We start from the raw sequence: 23,116 nt of genomic DNA on the forward strand, positions 1-23,116 counted from the left end.
GCGACTAACTGGGGAATCGGTGTACTTCATCCGACTCTGTTGGCTCGCGCTCTAATTGTCCGGCTGTCTTTTATTACCAGCCACCGGGTGAGCTAGTTCGGTTGCAAGTAGTGATGGGTAACCAAGACGGATTCAAGCCGATTCAAGCCAGATCGCAAGTCGCAATACGAATTGTATATTATTTAATAATGTTAATAATAATGTGAGTTAATTATTTGGCACGTGTTTGCGTTTACTTCTGGCTGGGTAATTGTAGAAAGGGTCGTTTTGCACTTTTGGGAGCACTCTCGCTTCGGAGAAAGCTATGTGTTACTTTGACAGGATTCAGGGTTACTCGTGGAGGGTGTGTTGGACCTAAAAGTACCATTTTTAATTCGATCACTGGATGTGATCACTAGATTGCGGATTTTATGCATTTATAGGGTTCTATGAAATATAATAAAAGACAAAACTTTCATCGGATCCAATAATTTTTCTATTTTAGTCTGAACCTAATAAGATATTTAGAGCAAAAATAAATTTCTACATTTGCTGCTCTCTTTATAAATTACTTTAGAAAATACTATTTTGCATAACATCTGCCAAATTAATGAGACTTTACTGCTGATGAATTAATTAAATCGAGGGACAGGTGTATTAGATCTATCTGAAAGTCAACTTTTGTTAAATACACGTTGTAAATGTCAAAAACTCAGGAAAGCATATTTACATTATGTTTTTTCTGGCATTACAAGTAGTATAACATGCAGACAAAATTTTACTGAATAAATACCGAACAGCTTAAAGACATTTGTTATTCATAAAAAATTTACTCATTCGAATTTTTCAACATTCAAAACAAAGCTGGATTTTTTTATGAATTTTAGAAAACCACGGAAGGTTAGAATTACGTTTATCTTTCGTGTCCTCTGTTGGTTATTCTACACTGTGCGGTCTTTCGATAATCTCGATCGCCAACCAGACGTTTAAATGGTCCACTTCCAGCCAGTTTATATTTCGTTGGTTGGAAAGAAAATAGGATTAAATGTCGTTTAAATGACGTGCAAACGCTCGACAAAGGTAACGCGAGATTGTAAACGCGATAATTCTGTTTGTTTTCGGGATACTGAATAGGGGATGGGAATCCTGCGCGCAGTGGAATGTGTCAATAAATGGGCTGGCAGAGTATCAAGTAGTACGAATCAATGATATTTACCCTCTGGTCGATAAAACGCGCAAACGTATATTTTTTGTCGGGCAAATAACTCCCGATTTCCGTATCGTCTGGTAATAATACTGCGTGCTATCAACTTCCACGTTGTAGTAATTCACAAAATATTTTTGTTGCTGAAAAATTTCGAATAAAGACAGGAAGAGAAATTAAATTTCTCGGAATAAATTCATTCTGTCCCCTTAGTGAGGTCTTTGTAATTCAAGCACCATTTGATAGAAATACTTCTAAACCAACTTTCAGCCGAGTGGGCGATATCGTTGATCAACATCACTTAGTCCTCTCCCAAACAATTATTAAAAAAAAAAAAACGAGTCAATAGAAAAAGCTAACTACTTTATAACATTCTAATAGATTATACAGCATAAAACTCCAGTCCCCGTTCAAAAAGTGAGACTTCATAAACGGGAATTCATCCCAGTCGCCGATACCGTTGACCAGCATCACTTGATCCTCACGTCCGCCCAGTTTATTGACTCGCACCCCTGCCCCTGTCCGAGACGAACTTTCACGGTGTGCAAAAGGATAGGGGAGGAGAAAAAAAAGGCCTGTTCGGCGGCCCGTTCGCGCGTATGACGCTTCTTCTATCGGGCTCGCGAATATTTTCGCTCGATAAAAGCGCCCGTTCGCCGAACTTCCGGGCACGGACTTAGTTTTTCGGGGACAGGCGAGAGTCCAGATACGCTTGTTATGCGATGTATAAACGACGACGAGATCGAGCGGCCCCCCGAAATCGGGCAGGCGACGGGTGTCTCTACCGTATCGGGCACCAGCCGTGTCCAACGAATGGCAGATATCGATTGCTCTTTGACATTTATATTAAAACATGTTCGAGCGACTCACCCCCGGCCGAATGAGAAACGAGGTACTGGCAGGTCTCGGCTGAAATCCATTGCGACCCGCTCGCAAACAGGTTTACTCGGGGACCAAAAAAAAAATATAAAAAAAAAAGGAGTTGGAATTTACGACACGTGGAGTCGATTTTGATTTCTGGGTACGCTCTTATCCATTCTTCGATCTTCCATAGTTTAATTCGAAACAATTTTTTAAAGAAATTCTTTATTTGTTAATGGTCGTTAGGGGTTTCAAAAAATAGAAATGAAAAGTTTTTGTTAGTACAGTTTAAATGCACTGTAATATTTGAGAGAATGTATCTACAGTGGTTGACAAAAAAGTTACCAAATTTCGATTTGGTTATTTTTATTAGTTTGTAATATCAACGTAAAACTTTAGTATGTGTTTGATAAATATATTCTAATAGATAGTTAAAAGCTGTATAAAACCCAGTATATTAAGGTTTTACGTTGATGTTAAGAAATAATAGAAATACAAAGAATCAGAGAAGTGGTAACTTTTTGGCTACTACTGTACTCGAACAAGAAATATTGTATAGGCTTATACTGGGTGATTCTAAGAGAATGTACGGAAAATTTTCTGACGTGTTTGAAACTTTACAATTGGCAGGAATGATGTAAACAAAATGTCAGCTGTAAAATCATCTATTTTTGAGATGTAAGTAATGATAATTTGCATTACTAGTTTATTGTGAATATTCAATATGGCTACCGTTGAACCTCACGCTATTGAATACTTCTGGTCGACTTCTAGTTGTTTCGCTGGAACAGATTTGACAACCCTTCAAAATTTTAAAAGTGTGTAAAATATAATTATACATTTTAAACAATTTCAGGTTCTATTCATCACATTCAGTATAATTATCGAAACCAAAACTTCTGAGTAGTAAATTGTTTCAGAACACATATTTATTGCAACATTTTTATCAATTTAACCATATGAAATGTCACTGTAAATATTGTGACACCATTTTGAAATCACTCCGTATAAAACTTTACTTGTTTAGTGTATATATAATATTTCTAGCCTGAAGTTATTACCGTGTACTCACGAGTCACCTGTTTGTCTTTAATCCTTTCAGTAGTAAACTACGTCACACAAGGTGTTGCATTTTTAATGTGATTACTGAACTTTAGAATTAATTTATAGAAAATGCATAATTTCTGCAACTTAATGTACGAATTTTCTATTGATAAATTGTAAATCTAGAACTGGTTTGAGGTACCGCAGCTATTAATTATCGCATAGGGGCGCTTAAGGTAGACACACACACATTATGGTGGTGATATAAAGGGTATCTGCATGAGGGCTCGAATATACCTTAAGCCAGTCCTTTAGAAATCACATTGACGCGTACGGATACCTACGTGACCTTACAAGCGATTGCAAATTAAACTTGCCGCTCAAGGCCAATGTGGGAGTCACCTGTGCACACTGTTTCTCAAACATAGATACGCATGTTCGAGTATCAAATTTACGAAGCAGTTCAGTCTGGGAAATGGTCTCGAGTATTCAAATAAATTAGCATTTACCATGATATTCCTGTTTACTACCGAAAGGGTTGAAGAAATATTTTAACGTTGCCAAGGACGATCCTTTAGAACTGAAGAAAAATATAGTTCCTTTTTTTCAAGCTATAAGATGATAAATATTTTGATTCATTGCTCCACCTATTTTAAGATAGGATTAAAATGAAATTTTTCGCAATACTACATTCCATTTAATACTTTGACTGCCACACCACCCAAATATGGGTGACATACATTGCAAAGAGGCTGGAGTATTTAAATACCGTTACAAAATTTTTCCGTCAAATTAATACCGCAATATATTTCGAAACAAATCCAACAGCATATATTAACTAAATGCATATATTTTCGACGATTTATGACACAAAACAAAATAAAGTGTGTCTGCCTTCGTGCGGCCTTTTTCACTGTGGCAGTCAACGTGTTAGAAAAACTAACAAATGATTGATAATTGACCTTTCGGTTTATAACAAACCAATTTCGAACGCATAAACTGTCATTCGACGCATCTTCTTCCACAATAGCAAAAAAGCCATCCGAAAATTTCTAAACTAGTCCTGCCTTCAAAAATGACAAAATCTCGTTCCAAAAGGACCAAAAGACGCTCCAAAAGCACTTCCACCCGCCCCCTCCCCGCCGCGAAAAGAACCACAATCCTCCAAACACAATTTACTAAATAACAAAGATCGTATTCGACGGCAAGCCAAACAAATCCGTAAGAACATTCGAGTCTCGTCATAGAGTCGCAAGAAGAAGAAGCCAAAAGTGCAAAGTCCATCGTTCGGTATAAAAAAAATAGGAACGTAACCCCCCCCTGCTTCGAATCTCCACACACGACCCGTTCCCGAAGGGTACCAAACACATTTAAAACCGTACCCAACCCCACATTATTCCCCTGTACAAACAACCCCCCCCCCCCCAAAAAAAAAAGACAGACCCAAAAAAACAGATTTACATATTCCCCTGAAAAACCCTCGAGAAAGTAGCTGTAGAAGAAGGCTGAGGCTGGTGTGTTGTGCCGGTGTGGTAGCAGGTGAAAGGCAGGCGCAACTTCCGCCCCCGGAGAATTGCACGATCAGGGAAGAGAGTCGGACAACGGTCAGGGTGAGCTGCGCGGAGAGCGAGTACATCGACCCGCGCACTGCCACCTATGTGCTGCAGGTCTACGACGCGGGCACCAGACGTCTGCTGGCGTCCACGACTAGCATGACGCCTAGCATGCTCGAGATCACGGACCTGCCCGCGGAGAGGAGTTACTCCGGGCTGGTGCTGTCCCTGTGGATCATGACGGAGCACGCGATGAGCGACACCACCGTACTCCACAGCCCGCACTATGTACAGGAGGGTAAGACACCGGAGCATCAACGATACCCAGGTAGGGGCCCGCTAGTGTTCGATTTCGAGTCATCGTGCGCCAATCGCGAGAACCATCACGAAATTCGTCCCTCCCCCCAAAATCTACGGAGACCACATCATTGTCCGGTTGTTGTTGATCGTTAAACGTTCGTTCAAGATAGATGCACGGCCCGGGTATACTGGGTGTTCGCGATAATTTGTACCATCGTTTTTTTTCGTAAACGGTAAACGTTAGGAAAAAACCCGAAGAGGAGGCGATTGTAGTATATTTTACTAGTAATGTGATAGCGTATCTAAAGTTTTTGTATTTTTAATATTTTTCTAGAAATAAAGGTGATCTTAATTTTTTTAATGGAATGCTACATATTTTTTTACGTTATATGAAAGCAGGCATTAAGACGAGTTCAACTATGTAGTATGCTATGGTCTTCAGGGTCATACAAGGGCAGAAATAAATTCTCAGAAATGCATTACTTATGGAAGTCTCATTGAACAAGAGATATAATCTTATTAATACAACTAAATACAATATTACGAAATGTTAAATTTATTTCTTTTATTTCTGCCCTTGTATAACCCTGAAGACCATAGTGTACTACATGATTGAACTCGCTTTAATGCCCGTTTTCATATGATGTAAAAAAATATGTAGCATTCCATTTAAAAAAATTAAGGTCACCCATATTTCTAGAAAAATATTGAAAATACAAAAACTTTAGATACGCTATCATATTATTAGTAAAATATACTACAACTCTCTTCGGTTTTTTTATAGTGTTTACTGTTTACGAAAAAAATGATGGTACATATTATCGCGAACACCCTATAGAGTCCGGTGAAAAGGATAAATTCGGTGAGCGTGAGAATCCCCTTCTTTCTTTTACTCGGGGACGATCCTCTTGGGAGCAATTCGAGACGTGTGGACCTTGAAGCTTGTTCGGAGCCCAATGTAGTCCCTGTTGATCTCATTGTCCGACGTGTCTTTACCCTGTCAGTCTTTTAAATGATGATCGTGGTAACGACTGTTATAGGCAGACTGATGATTCTGATATTCTTGCACTTGGAACGATGTTTTTTTCGAGTACTGAGAAATCGTTGGGCTGAATAAATCCCTCTATCTTCGAGTAGATAAATGTAAAGGGATCTTGCTAACTCTTAGAGGGTATAATCGATTTGTTGTACACTCGATTCAGTTTGTATAGTTAATTGCTCATTAACCAGAGGATTTAAAATGTGGACTTTGCCTAGGGTCTTCTCTTACACTAATATCGAAAATCTTGAAGACAGACATGGGACCTAGAAGGCGCCTAACTGGACCCAAGACGTTAAAATATATCAACTAATCTAACCCAATGAAGACCATAGCCCAATCTCTGATCGAATATACCCTCTAACTATTAACATCTCCCTTCTCAATTTTCTCTGATTCAAAGTACCTGCGGACCGTCAACCAGTAGACAGTTTGATCAATTACGATCCCTGATCAATCGCTGTTCGCTAATTATATTCATCAGTAACTCGCCACTGACCCTAGCATAGAAACCCGAGGTTTAATTAGTATCACAATAATCGTGATTTGAACTATATCCCTGCAGAAATCACAGGCTTCTGCGTCTTTAACGTGAAAGAACCATATACACCATCAAAATTGAGTGCAAAGTAGCGAATCGTGTTGTGGCGCGACATTTTCGAAAAACAATGAATCGGTTGCAGCATATCGAAAGCTGTACCGGCTCTGGAATTCTGAAGCAATAGATTCCCGATGGATGCAGCTTGCTCCCGGGGCTTTGAATCTGTTTCAAAACTGCGCTACGGAACTAACTATTCGATTTCGGGTTAATGGGCTCCGTTGAACTAATCGCAAATTGAAATCCGATCGGAATTACGTTCGAACTAGTTAGTGCCTCCTGGTTCTAGTCGCGCGACCCCCTGGTTGTCCCGTGACCCGAAATTTTCAATTGTTCGGATGTGCGTTTTAAATTTGCCAAAAATCGAGGCTCAAGAAACCCGATTCCTAACGAACCATCAGCCGTTCGCTGATGGAATCATATTCGAACGTATGTTTAACCCTTTCGCGGTTAATAAGATTGTAGCTTTTTTTTCTGTTAACGGGGGGTATATATACTATAGGTGTGCGATTTTAGAACCTAAATGGTATAAAACGAACTGTAAACCAGTGAGTAAAAACGACTCCTAAAAAGTATTTTTCAGATGGCCTAAAAACCTAGTGTCGCGCTGGGATAAATGCATACAATTGAATGGAAATTATATTGAAAAATTACAATATAATGTAGACGAAAATTAGAAAAATAAAAGATTTATAACACAGTTCCCAGAACTTTGGAAATACCGTACGGCCAGTTCGGAGATCCTTTGCATTTCTATCATACATTCAAACGTATCGAATTCAGTGAAATAAAAATTATCGAAACAGTTAATAAAGTTCCTATGTTATTCTTAACTTTCGTTTAAAATTCCTCGAAGCTGGATCTCGACAAATATTTATCAAAACAGCAATTCGCATCATACCTAAGTGCATTTTGCATCCATCCCCCTGATAGTGCATTTAACCATGAAAGGGTTGAGCGTTCGCCACCTGGCACCAGTTTTGCTAGGTTTGAATCTCCAGGTCGGTATTATGCAAAACAAGCCACGACGATCTTGGATCAGTCCCCACTATCGAAATGTCAAATTATACTGTCGAACGTGCACCTGATACCACGATCCAGAATTCACGATGACCGGGCATAATCTAGACTTAATGCGGGATCATGTAGAGATCAATTGGACCGGGCCGGTTTAATCGTTAAATCATCGGATCATCCCTGGGAGGGAAGGGGGTGAATCGGGCTGAAAACCTGATCGAAAATTAACGTTCACCAATAGCGGAATTAACCACGGGCGAATTGGGAACGGCGTAAACACGGGATCGACATATGGAACAGAACGCTCGGGGATCGTTGGTACCATCCCCGTCGAAATACTAGATCCCCAGGATCCCTGATATACTGTGATCTAAAACTAATCCGGAGGCAAGTAGCGGCCTGAATAGAATTCAATTTTCCCCGCTAAACCGTCGGATCATCTTATCGGATCTATCTATCAACATATCCGGGGACACAGAATCCCACGGTTAATCCACCAGCTGATCGTACGGTGTCTCGATCGATGCTGGATTATTCTTGCCTTGTGGTGAATCCGCAAACTGGATCTATAATATAATAGACCATTGGTAAAACAGTTTGAACTAGAATATACTACAACTGCCTCCTCTTCGGTGTTTTTCTAATGTTTACCGTTTACGAAAAAAACGATGGTACAAATTATCGCGAACACCCTGTATATAATACTAACTATAAATTAATACTTTAGTGTACCAGTAGGTACACCTAATATCCATCAATTTATTATACAATTCTTGACGTTTCACGTGACAGTTTCTTAAGCAACAATTCTTCCTTCAAACTTCACCTATCCAATTCACCGTCCAATCATACATAAGTCCCGTAAACGTCACCGATTTCCAGGAGTACAATCTCCCCCAAGCGTCAAGACGATATGTCCCCCAATTTTACCGGTCTTGCTGGTAAGAAACTCCACGGAATCAATTATTTCCGGGGCGGCGAATTCGTCAATACGTGGGAACCGTCCGAAAAACACTTAGCTCGGACATCCCCCCATCGCGGTGGACTCCTGTCCAGCGTACGTTCAATGTAATCCCCGAGGATTAAACGATCAGCTCGGTTCGGCATCGGGAACGTCGGCCTGGCCCTGATTAAATTTGTAGAGGGACATTACCCACCTACCCCATACCCCTCCTCTCTCTCTCTCGGCTCGCGTAACGTGTCGGCGGTTATTAAACGTCCGTCGCCGCGTTAACGGTTAAAGTGAACCATAAACGGGCCACACAACCTGATTACAAAACGTCTTTCAGCTAACCGCCGCGAATATGCAAATGGACAGCCCCTCCGCGAATTCGCGGCGAAAGGTCCCCGCGTATACATTCTGTAAACGGTTTCTGGGTACATAGAGAGACACAGGGAGAGGGAAATAGAGAGATGGAGAGTTCAGGGAATTGGGGGATACGTGTGTTCCATGGGACACCACCAAGACAACCACTTGCACGTGCAAACCTGCCTGGAGGACGTTCAACCGAAATTGGTCTGCGGCTGAACCCGATCTTCCTACCGGTGTCCTTAGAGAAACAGAGAGACAAGAGCTCGATAAACGTGCTCCTCGAAACACGGAATTGTCTACGTATGTCGTGGTACCCCGTCCGTAAATCCTGGACTTGATTAGTCTTATAAATAAATGAACGCTGTGATTGGAAACCGATTAAACCGGGCTGACTGTATAAAGCAATTCGGGACGGTAAGTCGACCACGTTGAACGGAGGATTTGTTCGTGTTCCTGATCGTTTGATTAGTGGTTAGACCGTGTTGAATGCGTAGTCTCGAGTGTCTGGTAGGTTAATAGCTAAGACATGTTTTGGTTAACAGGATTCGTCAAATTTGGACTTTAACATTAGAACTACCAGCGTTGAGAGTATATTAATTTAAATTGTATAATATACCTGTATCTGTAATATATGTATATGGGGAATAACTAGTAGCATCCATTTAACTTTTGTCTGGAATATTTTTTAATACTGTCAATAGTTTTGGAGATCTTCGAGTAGGTCGATTTAAATGGGACACCCTGTATATGTATAGATATGTTGTGTCTTGTTATTTTGAAGTAAAAAATATCGATATTAAACCGACCAGTTTTATTCACCTTTTTTCTTTTTTGTTTACTTTTCGAGGGAATACCTGAATTTCTCAACGAAAAAATCGAGATCGATTTTACATTAATTAAGTTTGATATTAACCGATGATAGAATTTGAAGCACTTTTGAAATGAATGTTGCAACAGTGCAACACTGAGCGTTAAAGGGTTAACACTAGAACAACCGATTGATAAACGTATATCTGTTTCTATCGGTTCAATAAACATGACAAGCTTCTGAAAATATTCAAATTCATAAATTAACTGATTTCTTCACTTTCATATTGAAATAAAAGTTGCAAAATGTCCGAGAAAATTTCTTCTTGTAACATTTTAATCATCGTTACAGTAGTGTACTAGCCAGTCATTTTTCTACTGCTTTGGTAGTTCTAGCGTTAAAAGGACACATTAATGTATGACTTGACGGAACAATTGAAACGCTATTAGAACGACGGGAATCAAAAACGTTTCGAAGAAGCCGGTGACAGAGGAATATAAAATCGCTTTCGAATTAACAACTCGCCTCCGTCTGGGGAATTGTCGGAAGCGTTCCTGAATCCGACAATGGCCGTGCCGCGTTTAATATCAACTTAGAATCACGGGCGCAGACCAAGGAGGGGCCACTCGTTTAGGAGGAGTTCGTGAATTTAAGTGGATTTTGATTAATCTCGAACTTGAGTGCCGGCACAGTTCTGGACAGTGCATCTGAATCCCAGATTTATTACCTGGCCTAACGACAATTCACGATCTCGGAGCTGGGCACGTCGTGCCGTGGATCATCACGTGTTACACCGAAGTAAAGGGAAAATAATGTCCTGATTATTAAATTTGAATCATTCACACCCCCTAAACGGTGGAATCGCATTTCTAACGCGCGATTCATCGGGGCATTGTCCGCTTTTTCAATATTGTACAACTGCTGTTTCAAACATTTGTTCTACGAAACCAACACGTATTTAAATAATATTGAAATAAATAACCGATATATAATTTATGCAGTCAAAATTTCCATCTCGTGGAAGTTTTATGATTCAACCGAATAAATTTATACATGAAGATCACAGAAGTAAAATATTACAAGTCATATTTTCCTTTTTTTATGAGAGAATATTTGAAATTCAAAGTATACATGTAGAAGATAGTATTTTAAATTTGAAGTTTAAAACGTTACCAATCAATCCCATATTACCAGAACTGTGATTTTATTTAGCTTTAGGATTAATCACCCTCTTGAATATTAATCGTTACTCTTCAACATTTCAGAAATATTGTCGTAACATTAGATATGCCTTTGTTTTTTACAAAACTTCGTGAACTTATCAGCTTTCTTCCCCTGTCAATAATTCTTTGTTCAAGTAATTACTCCCCAGGTTACCCTCAAATTGTCATTTTGCTCCTTAAATTGAGTTTTTAATATGGAATTTTTCTTCGACTTATCAAGTTTTCATTAAACCTGTTTAAGATCATTCTTATAAAACTAAAGTTATCATATTCTCCAACATTAAAAAGTCCATTATATTTCTACAATATAAGTTATCTTTCATCGACAATAATCTTTAAAAAGTGACCCATTAGTACGAGTAAAAGTTTTTAAATTCCCCTAAAAATCGTTCCAGTAGATTAATATTCCAGGATTAAATTAGAGATCTGGATATCAAAAACTGCCCACGAGTTGTAATCTCGAGGAACGAAATCTCACTGTTTCAAAATTCCCGAACAATTCCCTCAAATTACTCGTAGCCCAAATTGTACGAACGCTAGCGTAATTATCCCGCGAACAAGTCGCTGACTTCCACCGTGTAAACAACAAGACCCATCGGGAGGGGTTGGAGAGGTGCTGGGGGCTATCTTCGTGCCGGGTTCACTCTGAGCGGTACATCCGTCCATCGACAATCGCTCCGAATAAACTGTGTCGGCTAATTGGCGGTCAGTTACCCGCTTACACGGATCAATTCGACTGGGGCCGGGGGTACATGCACTCCGTACGCTCCGCACTTCCTGGCGGACACAGAACCGTACGGCCGCGGGTGGATATAATCGATTAATCCGATATTAGCTGGTTCGGTTAATCCGCGAGATAGTCGACGTGTTTGTTCGAATCGACGCGCCGCGATTAACGATTTTTTCGACGACTACAGTCTCCAGAATTATTTTATCGTAAATAATTTCCCAGGAATAAAATAAATTCTGTATTTATTGCAAGTGTGCAATAACTCAAAAATTTAAATATTAATACTAGCAATAGAGTATTTCTCTTCGACTTAAAAAAAAGGAATAACACTGAGGTTTATTAAATCCTTTTTGTATTCGTCAATACGAGTCTGACACGATGTTATAAGACAAGGGGGTTAACGTCACGTCAACGGATGAAGACCGAAAGGAATGTCGAAAAACAGAAATTGAAAAGGGCAGAACAGAATTAAGATTTTTCTGGTCTGAGGCTATCATACCATCGAGGAGACCCTCAATGGGAGCTGGGAGGGGAAAGAATAGGCAAACTTTTGGAATAAAACATGCAATAAACTATATAAATCTTTAAATATAAAATTTACTCTAAATAAAATTAAATAACGTTTAATTGTAACGAACTGCTCGGCAGGTACGGTATTGGTAACTTTCGTTTTACTAGAACTGCCAAAACAATAAAAATAACTGGTTAGTACCGCCCTATAGCAATGATTAAAATGGTACAGAAATTAAGTTTCTGAAGTATTTGACAAATATTATTGCAGTGTGAAAATGAAGAAATTAGTTGATACATAAACTTGAATATTTTCAAACGATTGTTATGTTTACCTATCGGATAGAAATAAATATAAGCTCATCGTTGGCAGTTCTAATGTTAATACTTCGTAATATTTTAATACCTTTGATTCGATTTATTTGTACCTTTAATACCATATCTAATTATTTTGAAAGGGAAAGAGTAAACAAAATTTCATTCGATTACTTTTTCGACACAAATGGAACGCTTAGAACGGAGCCCCTCTGGAAAATGGAGGCCTGGGGCTCTGCCGTCATATTTCACCGATCGACTTATCGTTCGATTGTTTCCGAAAAGCAAGAAATAGAAAAAGAAAACAGTAGCGACAAAAAGAAAAAGGAGGAGAAAAGTGCCAACAGCACGCGGGAGGGAAGGATTGAAGCGGAAACTGCCTTTACGATCGCGTCGCCGGAAGCGTACATTTTTACGAGCTGTTTTTTACGAGCGACTTCACCATCCCCAACCACCACTTTCCACTCCTTCCAGTTTTCCTCCACGTCATGGTGCACGTACAGAGAACCACGGTAGAAATCTCTGCACGCTTTTAGAATGTCATCATTTATTTGACGCGTTCGTTCACTCATTTGCCCCGACCTCGCGGTACACTGAGTGGTCCATTTTCGTCTCGCTCGGTCTCTCTGTTTCTCTCTTTCCATCCCTATTGTCTGGAAAAACTGTTTGCCCGTCGAAGGAAAAAACGTTTCGCCGAGGACACTTTGCGTTTTGCTTAGCACGCGTTCCTGTTTTCGCACCGCGGTTCTGTCGGAATTCAATCCTCGAAACGTCGAGCGCGTACTCGTAACGACACATTGACTCGAAAGCGGATCGATGGTGACCTATACGGAAATTTTTGTTGTACCACATTGTCGAACCACCTTTTGGAGTACTTAACGTAATAATGTAATACGCAGGGTGGTCCACGAAATTGTTCAAAAAGTGTTACGTCTCTTTTCTGAGTGCAATTAGATAAAAGTGTTGAAAGGAAATTTTCCATTTTATTCCATGAAATATCATACTTCAGGACCATAATTCCCTGACAATTTAAAATAATATACCTTCGTGAATAATTCCCTGGTTTCATATGATTTTTCGTGACGCATTCTCGGTTCAGCGTCATGAAATATGTATGTATTAATTAAAAACGAACGAAAACGAGGGAACTTTTAGCAGAAGACTTTACAAGTGACGTCGTTTCGTAAAGTGTCAATTTTTGAAACGCTCGCGGCTCTGAAAAATGATATTAGCTTTCTTTTGCACGGCATAATTTTGAAAATCCTAGAGCGGAGAGACGAATTCGAGGCCATAAAGGTAACGAATATTCAATTAAATACATTAGCGTACACGGTGACTCGTCCCGCGCGTAGAACATCACCGAGAGAAATAAACCGGAAGTGTGACGAGAGAACACTTTTGCTTGCCAACGACGCGCTTTCGCTTCTGACCGTAGTTTTATGTTTCTCACCTGTTTCTCTGTAGACCTTGTCATTGCATGCGAATGAATCGAGTCTTGCTACGGTGACTCGAGCGTAGTATGGAACACGCCTAGATAACGCACAGCTTCTTTTCACCGACACCGACGACCACTTTTGTCGCCAATAAGATGGCTGACGTTGGTCGAGGTATTACTAATATCGCTAACGAAACTGGTGAGGTCGATTAAGAATCTGGAGGGATTGGTATTAACACCATAGTATAATACATTTTAACCCATTAATTGATAACGTATAAATTAAGTAATGATTAATTTATTTCTGTTTTTTTTTTGTAGTAGTCATTTTTTCACGACTTCAAAATACTATTCGGTAAAAGGGATTCATGTGATTCTCGTAAAGGTGTTAATTTTCGATTGTATGAAATATCTTTTAAAGAATGCGCAAATATTTTGAATATTGCAAAACGTTTCGAAGTATTTCGTTGTAGTCTCATTGTTCATCAATAAACTTCTGATACGAAAATTTACTTACAATGAGGATAAAATTTGGAGAAAGAAAGTCATTCTACTTCTGTGTAATTATGAAATTTTTTTTAATTCAAATCATATTCAAACTCAATTTACCTTCATTAGGTTGAATGCGTGGTGATTCGGAATTAGTGTCACAAAATTCAGAGTGAACAAAATTATTTAACGTTGACCTATGGTAGTCTTCGATTCGAAGCATCACTTCGTAGTAGGTATCCAATATGGCCGCCATTGGCCGAACACTTCGCGTGTTCCAAACTAATTTCTGTACATTCTATTGTATCGTACAATACCCTTTTCGTTTCAGACGATATCAAATCGTAGCACTGATGTACACACCAACCTTCAATTCACATTATAACAAGATAAAAGTACCTCGAACACAAACGAATCTGGAAACACCGCTGACCGAGCCATTTTTCAAAAATTCCTGTCAACGGACACGTCCGCAAATCGTGTGTGACGCTAATTTAGACTCATTGCACGCAACAAAATTCAAAATTGTACCGAACGTGACACAGAAATCAAGGCGTTTTCCCGGTTTAAAAGATCATTTAATTTTAACGAGTAGTTTTATGGTCGTCACGGGGCCGCAAGATATAAACTCGAGTGAGCAACGTGCGCGATTGAAAAATTTATGTTCCACGTGGAAATCACTCGATATATCCTGAACCAGACCGTTAAACGTCCCGAGCGCGCAGTATTTATACGATAACACGTGACAACGATAAAGTTAAACTTTTTCCCTCCCCAACACCACCAGCCACCGTTGAACATTTTCCCCGACTGTGGCTACGGTTTTCCTTATTTTCGTTGCGCCGTGTATCCATTACAGTGTCGCGACCGGAAACGACGATCAAACCGACGATGATTTCATTTACATAATTGTCGTTCAGTTAAATATGAAACGCACTGGACCATAGTTAATCAGCCCCGTGCTCGTTTATTATCGAGATATTAATTCATTATTGCCTACAATGCTCGGTGATTGTAAATCAAGTTTGCTCGGACGAAATTATGCGAACGAATAAATCACGATCGCGTGAAATGTTATTTGAATTCCTTACGTCAGCACGACGAATCGTGCAGAGTGTGTGTGTGTACAGCGATGGGTCCATGAACAGATTATTTGAAATATGTTCGAGCTTCTATGAAGAGGAAGAGTTTGGACGGGGTCCAAACCGAATTTAATCATGGCGCCGTGAAATTTCACAAATAGTCCGATAACACTTCAATGTTACAACTCGAGCCAGTGTACACGCTTCAAACAGGTTGATGACGTTTTAAACTGTCATTTCTAGCCGCTGTAAACGTTTCAAACTTCAAACTCGAACTAATATAAACATAACGAACAATTTGATTTGAGCAAACTTCAAACTCAAGTCAGTGTAAACGGTTCAAACAGTTTGATGACGTTTTATACTGCCAATTGGAGCCGCTGTAAACGTTTCGAACAGTTTGATGACGTTTCAAACTTCAAACTCGAACTACTATAAACATTTCGAACAATTTGATTACATGTCAAACTTCAAACTCGAACCAGTGTAAACGCTTCAAACAGTTTGATGACGTTTCAATTTGAGTTGAACGTTCATTTTGAACACCTGGCCATGATCAGACTCGACTTGGACTGTGAAAAACTCCTCATCGGATGTTTATGCTTCCACAAACCAGGTGAATAAAAGTCACGCCTTGAACCATGTGGGGTTAATTTTGCCCTGGACATTATCCATCAACAAACATATCATTTGAATACAAATGCACTTTAAAATGGACGGACCTAAATACTTGACCGTATATTTGAAAAAAAATACAGAAGTTTAAAAACCTCTGAGGTTAATTTAATTTCACATGGTTCGTGAAAGGTTAAAAACGTTTGAACAATTTGATTATCCCATCGCTATGTATGTATGCGTGATGCCCGTTACAAATTGATCGACAGAGGAGCCGATACTGGGTCAATGCTAACCCATACCGAAAAATGTTATCATACATATTTATAGATTGCAGTGGACAACATTTCGAGTATTATCATCATAATCATTTAAAGAATATCTCAGTAATTACTGGTATTCGAATCCATATTACCTTAATCATTTTTTGTTCAAATTTCAATAATCTCTCTAATTGAAGGGTGAAATGTTACACATTACATTGAAAAACTCAAGGTAATCTTCATATCTCGGTAAAACCACAAGATAATAAAAAACTAAATATAACATTTTAAGACCCCCTTCATACCATACAACTTGTGTTTAAAACGTATAACAAACAATTCTCATATAACAAACAATTCACAAATAATTGAAGATGATACAGGAGTTAGGTGACCCACCCTGTACAGTTCATGCATTTTGCGTCACATTTATTATCCTTTCGTAGACAATGTAAAACCCGATAAAAATCGTCCCAGTACCCAGTTCAAGGGTTAAATCGAACCCAATTAGCCCCCAGAAACCGCAGAATCCTTTCGTCGCGACGCCACCCAGTACAAGCCAAGCCAAGAGATTCACGCGTCCCCCAGAGTCGGTTGTACCCGATCACGAGTCGCGATTAGAAAGGGCCAGCGCGCGCGGTACACACGATAAAGCAAAACGTGTCCTGGCGAGACAATTCCAAAGACAAGAAATCAAGCCTCGCGAAGCCCCCTTAACCCCCCGCCCCACGGGAGTGTGTTATCCCTCTCGGTGCAAGCCTCCCAAAGGAAATCCCACGCGAGTGAGATCGGTGTTCCTTTCAACGATCGAATCCCAATCTCCTTGGGGAGGAACGGCAGTGCGGGGAGGGAGGGCGAAGACAGAGGCACGGAGAGAACTGAACCTTGTTAAAACACGATTTCCAGCACTGACGCCGGTGATGCTGTCGTTGTCCGGTCCGTTGCTCGGCGCGGTGGTCGGCGCCACGGCGGGCCTGCTGCTGGTGATCTTCGTGATAGTGCTGGCGGTGAGATTGCGCTATCGACCGAGGCCGCAGGAGGACAAGGACTCTCACGACGACGGCGGTATGGCGAACCTGGCCGCGTCCGGCACCGGCAGCTCATCTCCACGTGATAAATCGTCGACCTTGCCTCTCAACTCCGACAGCATCGAGAGCTTCGAGAAGGACCCCGATATAATTCCTCACGCTAATGGTGGGTAATTCAACGACGTGTGTGTGTGTGTGTGTGTCGCTACTGACCGTTGATGTTCGCGCAGGATCAGTGGAACGGTTTACTAACTTTAAGGGGTTATGCCTACCTGCGAGCTCGAAAAAAGACATGTACACTCGGAATTTATTTTTAAAAAACATTGAAGACTTTTTTAAACATACGTTACTGTAGTCGAAAGTTTACATTTTAAAGTGCTTGTAGTAATTTCTTCAATGCAAAATATGAATAAATAGGGGAAATATCAGCGATCTCCCGGCCGTATATTTAAAACCCAAAAATCAATTTTTTTTTTATTTATAGGTAGGCATAACCTCGTAACACATTCGGGACGGGCCGTGACCGTGTTTTCCGACCCCATGGGCTGGAGAAATAAATTTGTCTTGTTTTTGCTTTCAGTGTCAATATGTCATTATAAGGATTCTAAGAAACATTTAATAATAGAAAATGTTTTTTATCACATTTTTTAATGGGAAATATAGCTTCCATACGAATGTGGGAATTAGGTGAAACTTTAAAGGTGCATATCCATTTGTTTTCCAATGGAAACAAAATCCAACAGAATTTCTCGAATGTACACCTAACTAGAAATATCGAAATTAACGCGAAAACTCATAATATCCACGCTGACTCGACTCGACGAAAGCAAATAGGCAGCAAAACGTAAAACAGCTTTGCTCGTCATTATTTCCTTTGAAAATCGGTCGAAATAAATTTCGTTCTTTCGACAAGAAATATTCATGCGCTAATTACTATCGTCAGGTGTTAATTATTCGGTCGTCGGCGGTCGACCTTCCTCGACGTTATTTGCATGAGGATACGGCGAGGGGGGTGTGATCTACGCTGGCGTAGTTAATGAAGAAGAAAGTGACTTGATTAACCTCAGACCTGTTCGTCAGTTCACTGAGGCCAGGGCGCACGAAAGAATTAATGTAACGCGTTTGCACGGTGGCTGATATCTCGGCCATGGGGAGGGTGTAGAAAAAAACCGGGAAAAAAGAAATGGCGGCAATTAGCTCATTACGGTGGAACAACTTTTCAGAAGATTCCGGTTCCTTTTCAGATTCATTGCCTCGATATTACAGAGAAATATTCAGGTTATTTTAAAACGAAATACCGATAGATAGTCGATTAATTTTATTGTAAACGTAAATAATTTATTGGGTGCCTCGGTTGTAGAAAATTTCCGTGGAATAAAAGAAACATTATCCGGGCACGATGAACGATTTCTGAACAGAATTTGCGTAGTGGCAGAGTATTTATAAAAGAAAAATGTTTGTAAATTGATAACGTGAAAATCTTCAAATATTAAGAAATAATAGTAAACGTTTGAACATTAAAAAATTGTTGAATATTATATATTAGCAATCTTAAATTGTCATGCAATTAGCGGATTCGTGTTAATGATACTTATTAGATGGATAATAAGGCTTTTTAAACGAACAAACCTAATGAAAGATAAACTTACAATTAACTTACATAGAAATGTTATGGATAGAATAAAAAGTCTGTATGGTAGATAGATGAACAGATCATCCCTATAATATTAAATTTTTTAATTGAATATTTCAGCCATTATAATTACTGCGGTATCTATAGGAATTCACGTTTTTGGATGACTTCGTACTATGGTATTAAAAAAATTAAAATTATCTATAGAAACTATCAATATTTGACAAAATGGCGGCTGTTTGAACTTAAACTTGTAGTTTCCGACATAAATTTACAACTAGTTTTGTTACTAAAAAAACAGAACAAAAACGCAAGAATAAAAAATTCGCTTCGTCAAGTAGATATTAGATTTTAGTCTTAAGAATATTACCGCAAAGTTTGATCGAAATTGGTTTGCTAGTCTTTTAAATATTCCTGATACCGATTTTGAAAACTGTTAAGGAAATAACACATAATAAGACCTATATGTTGAATTTTTAATAAGCAACAATTCCGCATATACAAACAAAATTTGTTAATTTTCCCTCTCATGTAACAGCTCAAAGGTACGTAACCCTTTAAAGACTGCAAAATCTGCACGTGTACACCTTCGTCGTCGATATTCCATAACGCAATTTTTACGTGCAAAATTTTGTCGTTGCGCGAATTAACAGCATCCACGAGCACGCGTAACGTACAATACATGTGCTCGAAAATAAGCTCCGCCAGCTAAAGGGTTGAAACAATGAGGAACGATTGCTTTGAGGTTCCATGGAACGAACGAGTCGCGGGAGAAGTGCTCGTCAGCGGCCGTAAAACAGTTAACAAATCATCTTGAACTGTTTTTTTCCGCAGAAAATTCGTACGCGGAGCTGTGCAAGGGCACCTCGCCTCGCTACGTTCTCCACCAGCCACGAACGGACCCGAGCACTTTCACCAATGTCAATAACGTGAGTACAAATTGCCTTAATTGAACAGCGCCAGGAAGTTTCTCCGCCCCTAGCGAGAGCGTTCCATACGTGTCGCAGTCATAAAACAAAGAAAACGAGGGTCCCGATAAAGCGAAAACTTTGAGGGCTGGCTCTTTTTCTCTCTCTCTCTCTCGTAACTTTCAAACCGGCATGCCTTTCTACTCCTCCCTCCCATCCACATCCCCCTTTTTTTCCTTCACTTTTTCGTTCGAGTCTTTTTCCCCGGTCGAGCACGATTTTCCGCTCGGAACTCGTCAATTTCTGTGCCCAGTTGCTTCGTAATTAACGTGAAACATTTTCAAAGAGAAAGTATTAATTTCGCGATTTGTAGAATTTAAGGGATGGGTAACCGACAGAATGTACACTTGGGTAATCTAGTAATTACGTGAATGTATGATGTTAAACCTTTAGGGATTATGAACTGCTGTAATCTTGGGTTCGTGGCCTTTGCAGGTGAAAATCTGTTCGATAGATTTTACAGGAAGTTTAGTTTATTATTATACTATATATTTATATTTTAAATCCTTATGCATTCTGATTAAAATAAAAACGAATCACGTTTTTCTAGGAAATATAATCTATCTCGTTCTGAAAACACATTATTTCTCTTGATTTCAAACATTGCATATTTAGTTCGTTTTTATTTTAACCATAATATATAAGAATTAAACATTTCAAGGTGGTTCTAGAGTTATGGCACGCAATATACAGGATACAATATTCACAAAGCCTCGGATAATATTTTTCCCAAGGAAAAACTTGTTCCAAGTATCCTCACGAGTGACCCATTTCAGGGACCCACAACACTTTCGTTACACCCTGTATATCAAGTAGTCAACTAGATAGTAGCAACGCCTAGGATTTCCTAGTCATTATACGATCATCGTAATGTACAGGCAATTTCGAAGGGTCGAATAAGGCTGCGTCCAAAATGTAAAAATCTAAATTCGCCTTAACGAATCACCGATTCACCGATATTTTTCAGGGATCAGAGCTAACCTACGCCGAGCTGTCGCTCCGTGGGAACCGGCGAATACCGCCTAATTGTTATCAGCCGGTACAGGTGTCCAATATTCAGCGACCTCAACTGCTACCCATGTCGACCCTGACGCGCAGGCAACCAATCCAGGAACCGACGATTTACGCGCAAGTCGCCAGTCATTCCAAGCCAATTTATGTGCCGCCCCCGCATCCCTACATGAGCCGCGGCACCGACGAAACCACGGCAGAAACTCCATTAATCGGACACGACAATAAGGTGACAACTAATAGACGACCGTTGGGAGGCTTGCCCGCGATGCGATCGCCGTGACCGCTCGTAACTCTAGCCGATTCAGGTTCCCCCGTTTCAAAATCGGAATTGTTGGACTTCCGGCGCGACATGTCCGGCACGATTCGGATTTATCGTAGCGTTAGCTGACATTCTCAGGTGCCCGCGGGATCTCGAATTGAACGTTTTCGTTACATGAATCGCTAACTGCAGAAAGGGGACATATCAGAATCTTATCATTTTCAGGGGACATCTAAACATGTCCCATTTCTGTAGTAAACAGAAATTACAGTAAAAACATTATGAGAGTTTGAAAGTCGGGTCCGCTTCCAAACTTTCACGGTGCACCGCGAATCATTTTGATACCTCACAATTCTATTGTTTGCCCAGTCCCCACCCAAAGGGGGGGGGGCAATAAATTATACTCTTGGCACGTTCCACGTCCTCCCCAGTGGTGGGAATGAGGTAGAAACTCTTACGATGAACTTCTTATCCAACTCTCATCGAGCCTTTACTGTATTTATGTCCATGGCTCACTAGATAACGAATAGATACGACACTTTTCAGGGTAAACGGGGTGTATTCAGCCTACGAAAGTGGTACCCTGCTGAAAAGAAAATTTCCTTAGAAAAATTAAGATATCCCGTTTCTGCAGTTTGTGATTTAAATAGAGAATGCTTGAAGCTTCTTATTAAAGGTGGAAATGTTCCAACTTACGGCACTACACACATACAATAATTTATTACCGACTGATATAATACTGTCTCCGTCGGATACTACTTCATCATTACGATTTTGTTCACGTTATAAAAATTCATTAAATTATTTATGAAATGCATGTGCCTTCTCTCCACTACACTAGAGATATACATATGAGTCAAAAGTGACCCGGTGAGTCGACATTAGGCATGAGTTAATGAGTTGTAACACAGACGAGATATAAGAATAGACCTAACATCTTATGAGACTTGGTGTCCCACGAAAATCACGCTAGTTAGAGCACACCTCTACATAAAAGTGTCCGATATCAGGTATTACATTCGACACCGTGATAACGCACAGCACACACATACACACACACCCGTAACTGCATAGAGCGAAACATACCTACATTATTGCCGCGGTTTCGCAGCAAGAAATGGAATTCTGAAATGGTACGGGGGCTTTTGACGCCCTCGAAGCATGGGAAAGAAAATTACATTGCATGTTAGGTCTATGCTCATATCTCGTCTGTAGTTGTAACGTGACACTTACAGAATTCTTTAACAACCTTTTTATTATCTTATGGTAACGTATCGTAATTGTTTTATTCGCAGATCACCACGATCAGCCATTCGGGCAGCTCGCTATGGCGCACCGACACGCCGCCATCTTCGAACGCACCGACGACATGATTCTAAGCAAGCTCGATCTCGGTCGACGCAACAATTTCGCTCTTGAACGTTTCTCGACGCACCGTTACCAATGAAAAGAAACTGTACACGCGTAAAACAAGCGAACGCCACGAACAAACCGTTCCCTCGTGTCCCGTTCGCGATCGGAACGTGTCGTGGGCGGTATCCGTTAACAAAAGCTCCCGTACGAACGTTGCGGAAGGACACGAAGACGGTGAACGATGAAAGTAAATTTAAAAAAAAAAATATAAATACAAAATGAAAACGTTTGCGCGAGGGTATAGTACGAAATATATTAGTAATATGCTTACCTAACGATTCCGTGATAGAGTTGTTATCGTGGCGAAAAGGACACGTGAAATCGGATCGTCGCGATCTCCATTGAGAGCATCGTCGCCGATGATCACGATCTTGGGTAAGAATGTTTCTGTTCCGCGGGTGAAACGACCGATGGCGCAGCGATC

The 23,116-nt window shown here is 40.0% G+C and overlaps 1 protein-coding gene across 1 annotated transcript in view; it reads left to right on the forward strand.

The window, feature by feature from the left end:
• The window catches only part of LOC107194777 (nephrin-like), a 94,780-nt gene extending 72,023 nt beyond the window's left edge, over window positions 1-22,757 (forward strand). The window contains exons 11-15 of the mRNA XM_015584470.1: window positions 4,625-4,969; window positions 17,284-17,571; window positions 19,873-19,967; window positions 20,974-21,246; window positions 22,575-22,757. Coding sequence (XP_015439956.1) covers window positions 4,625-4,969; window positions 17,284-17,571; window positions 19,873-19,967; window positions 20,974-21,246; window positions 22,575-22,652 — 1,079 coding nt within the window. The 3' untranslated portion in view covers window positions 22,653-22,757. The remainder of the gene's footprint in view (window positions 1-4,624; window positions 4,970-17,283; window positions 17,572-19,872; window positions 19,968-20,973; window positions 21,247-22,574) is intronic.
• Window positions 22,758-23,116: the final 359 nt, after the last annotated feature.

The sequence above is a fragment of the Dufourea novaeangliae genome, unplaced genomic scaffold (assembly GCF_001272555.1).
Source record: "Dufourea novaeangliae isolate 0120121106 unplaced genomic scaffold, ASM127255v1 scaffold8, whole genome shotgun sequence".
Taxonomy (NCBI): Eukaryota; Metazoa; Arthropoda; class Insecta; order Hymenoptera; family Halictidae; genus Dufourea; species Dufourea novaeangliae.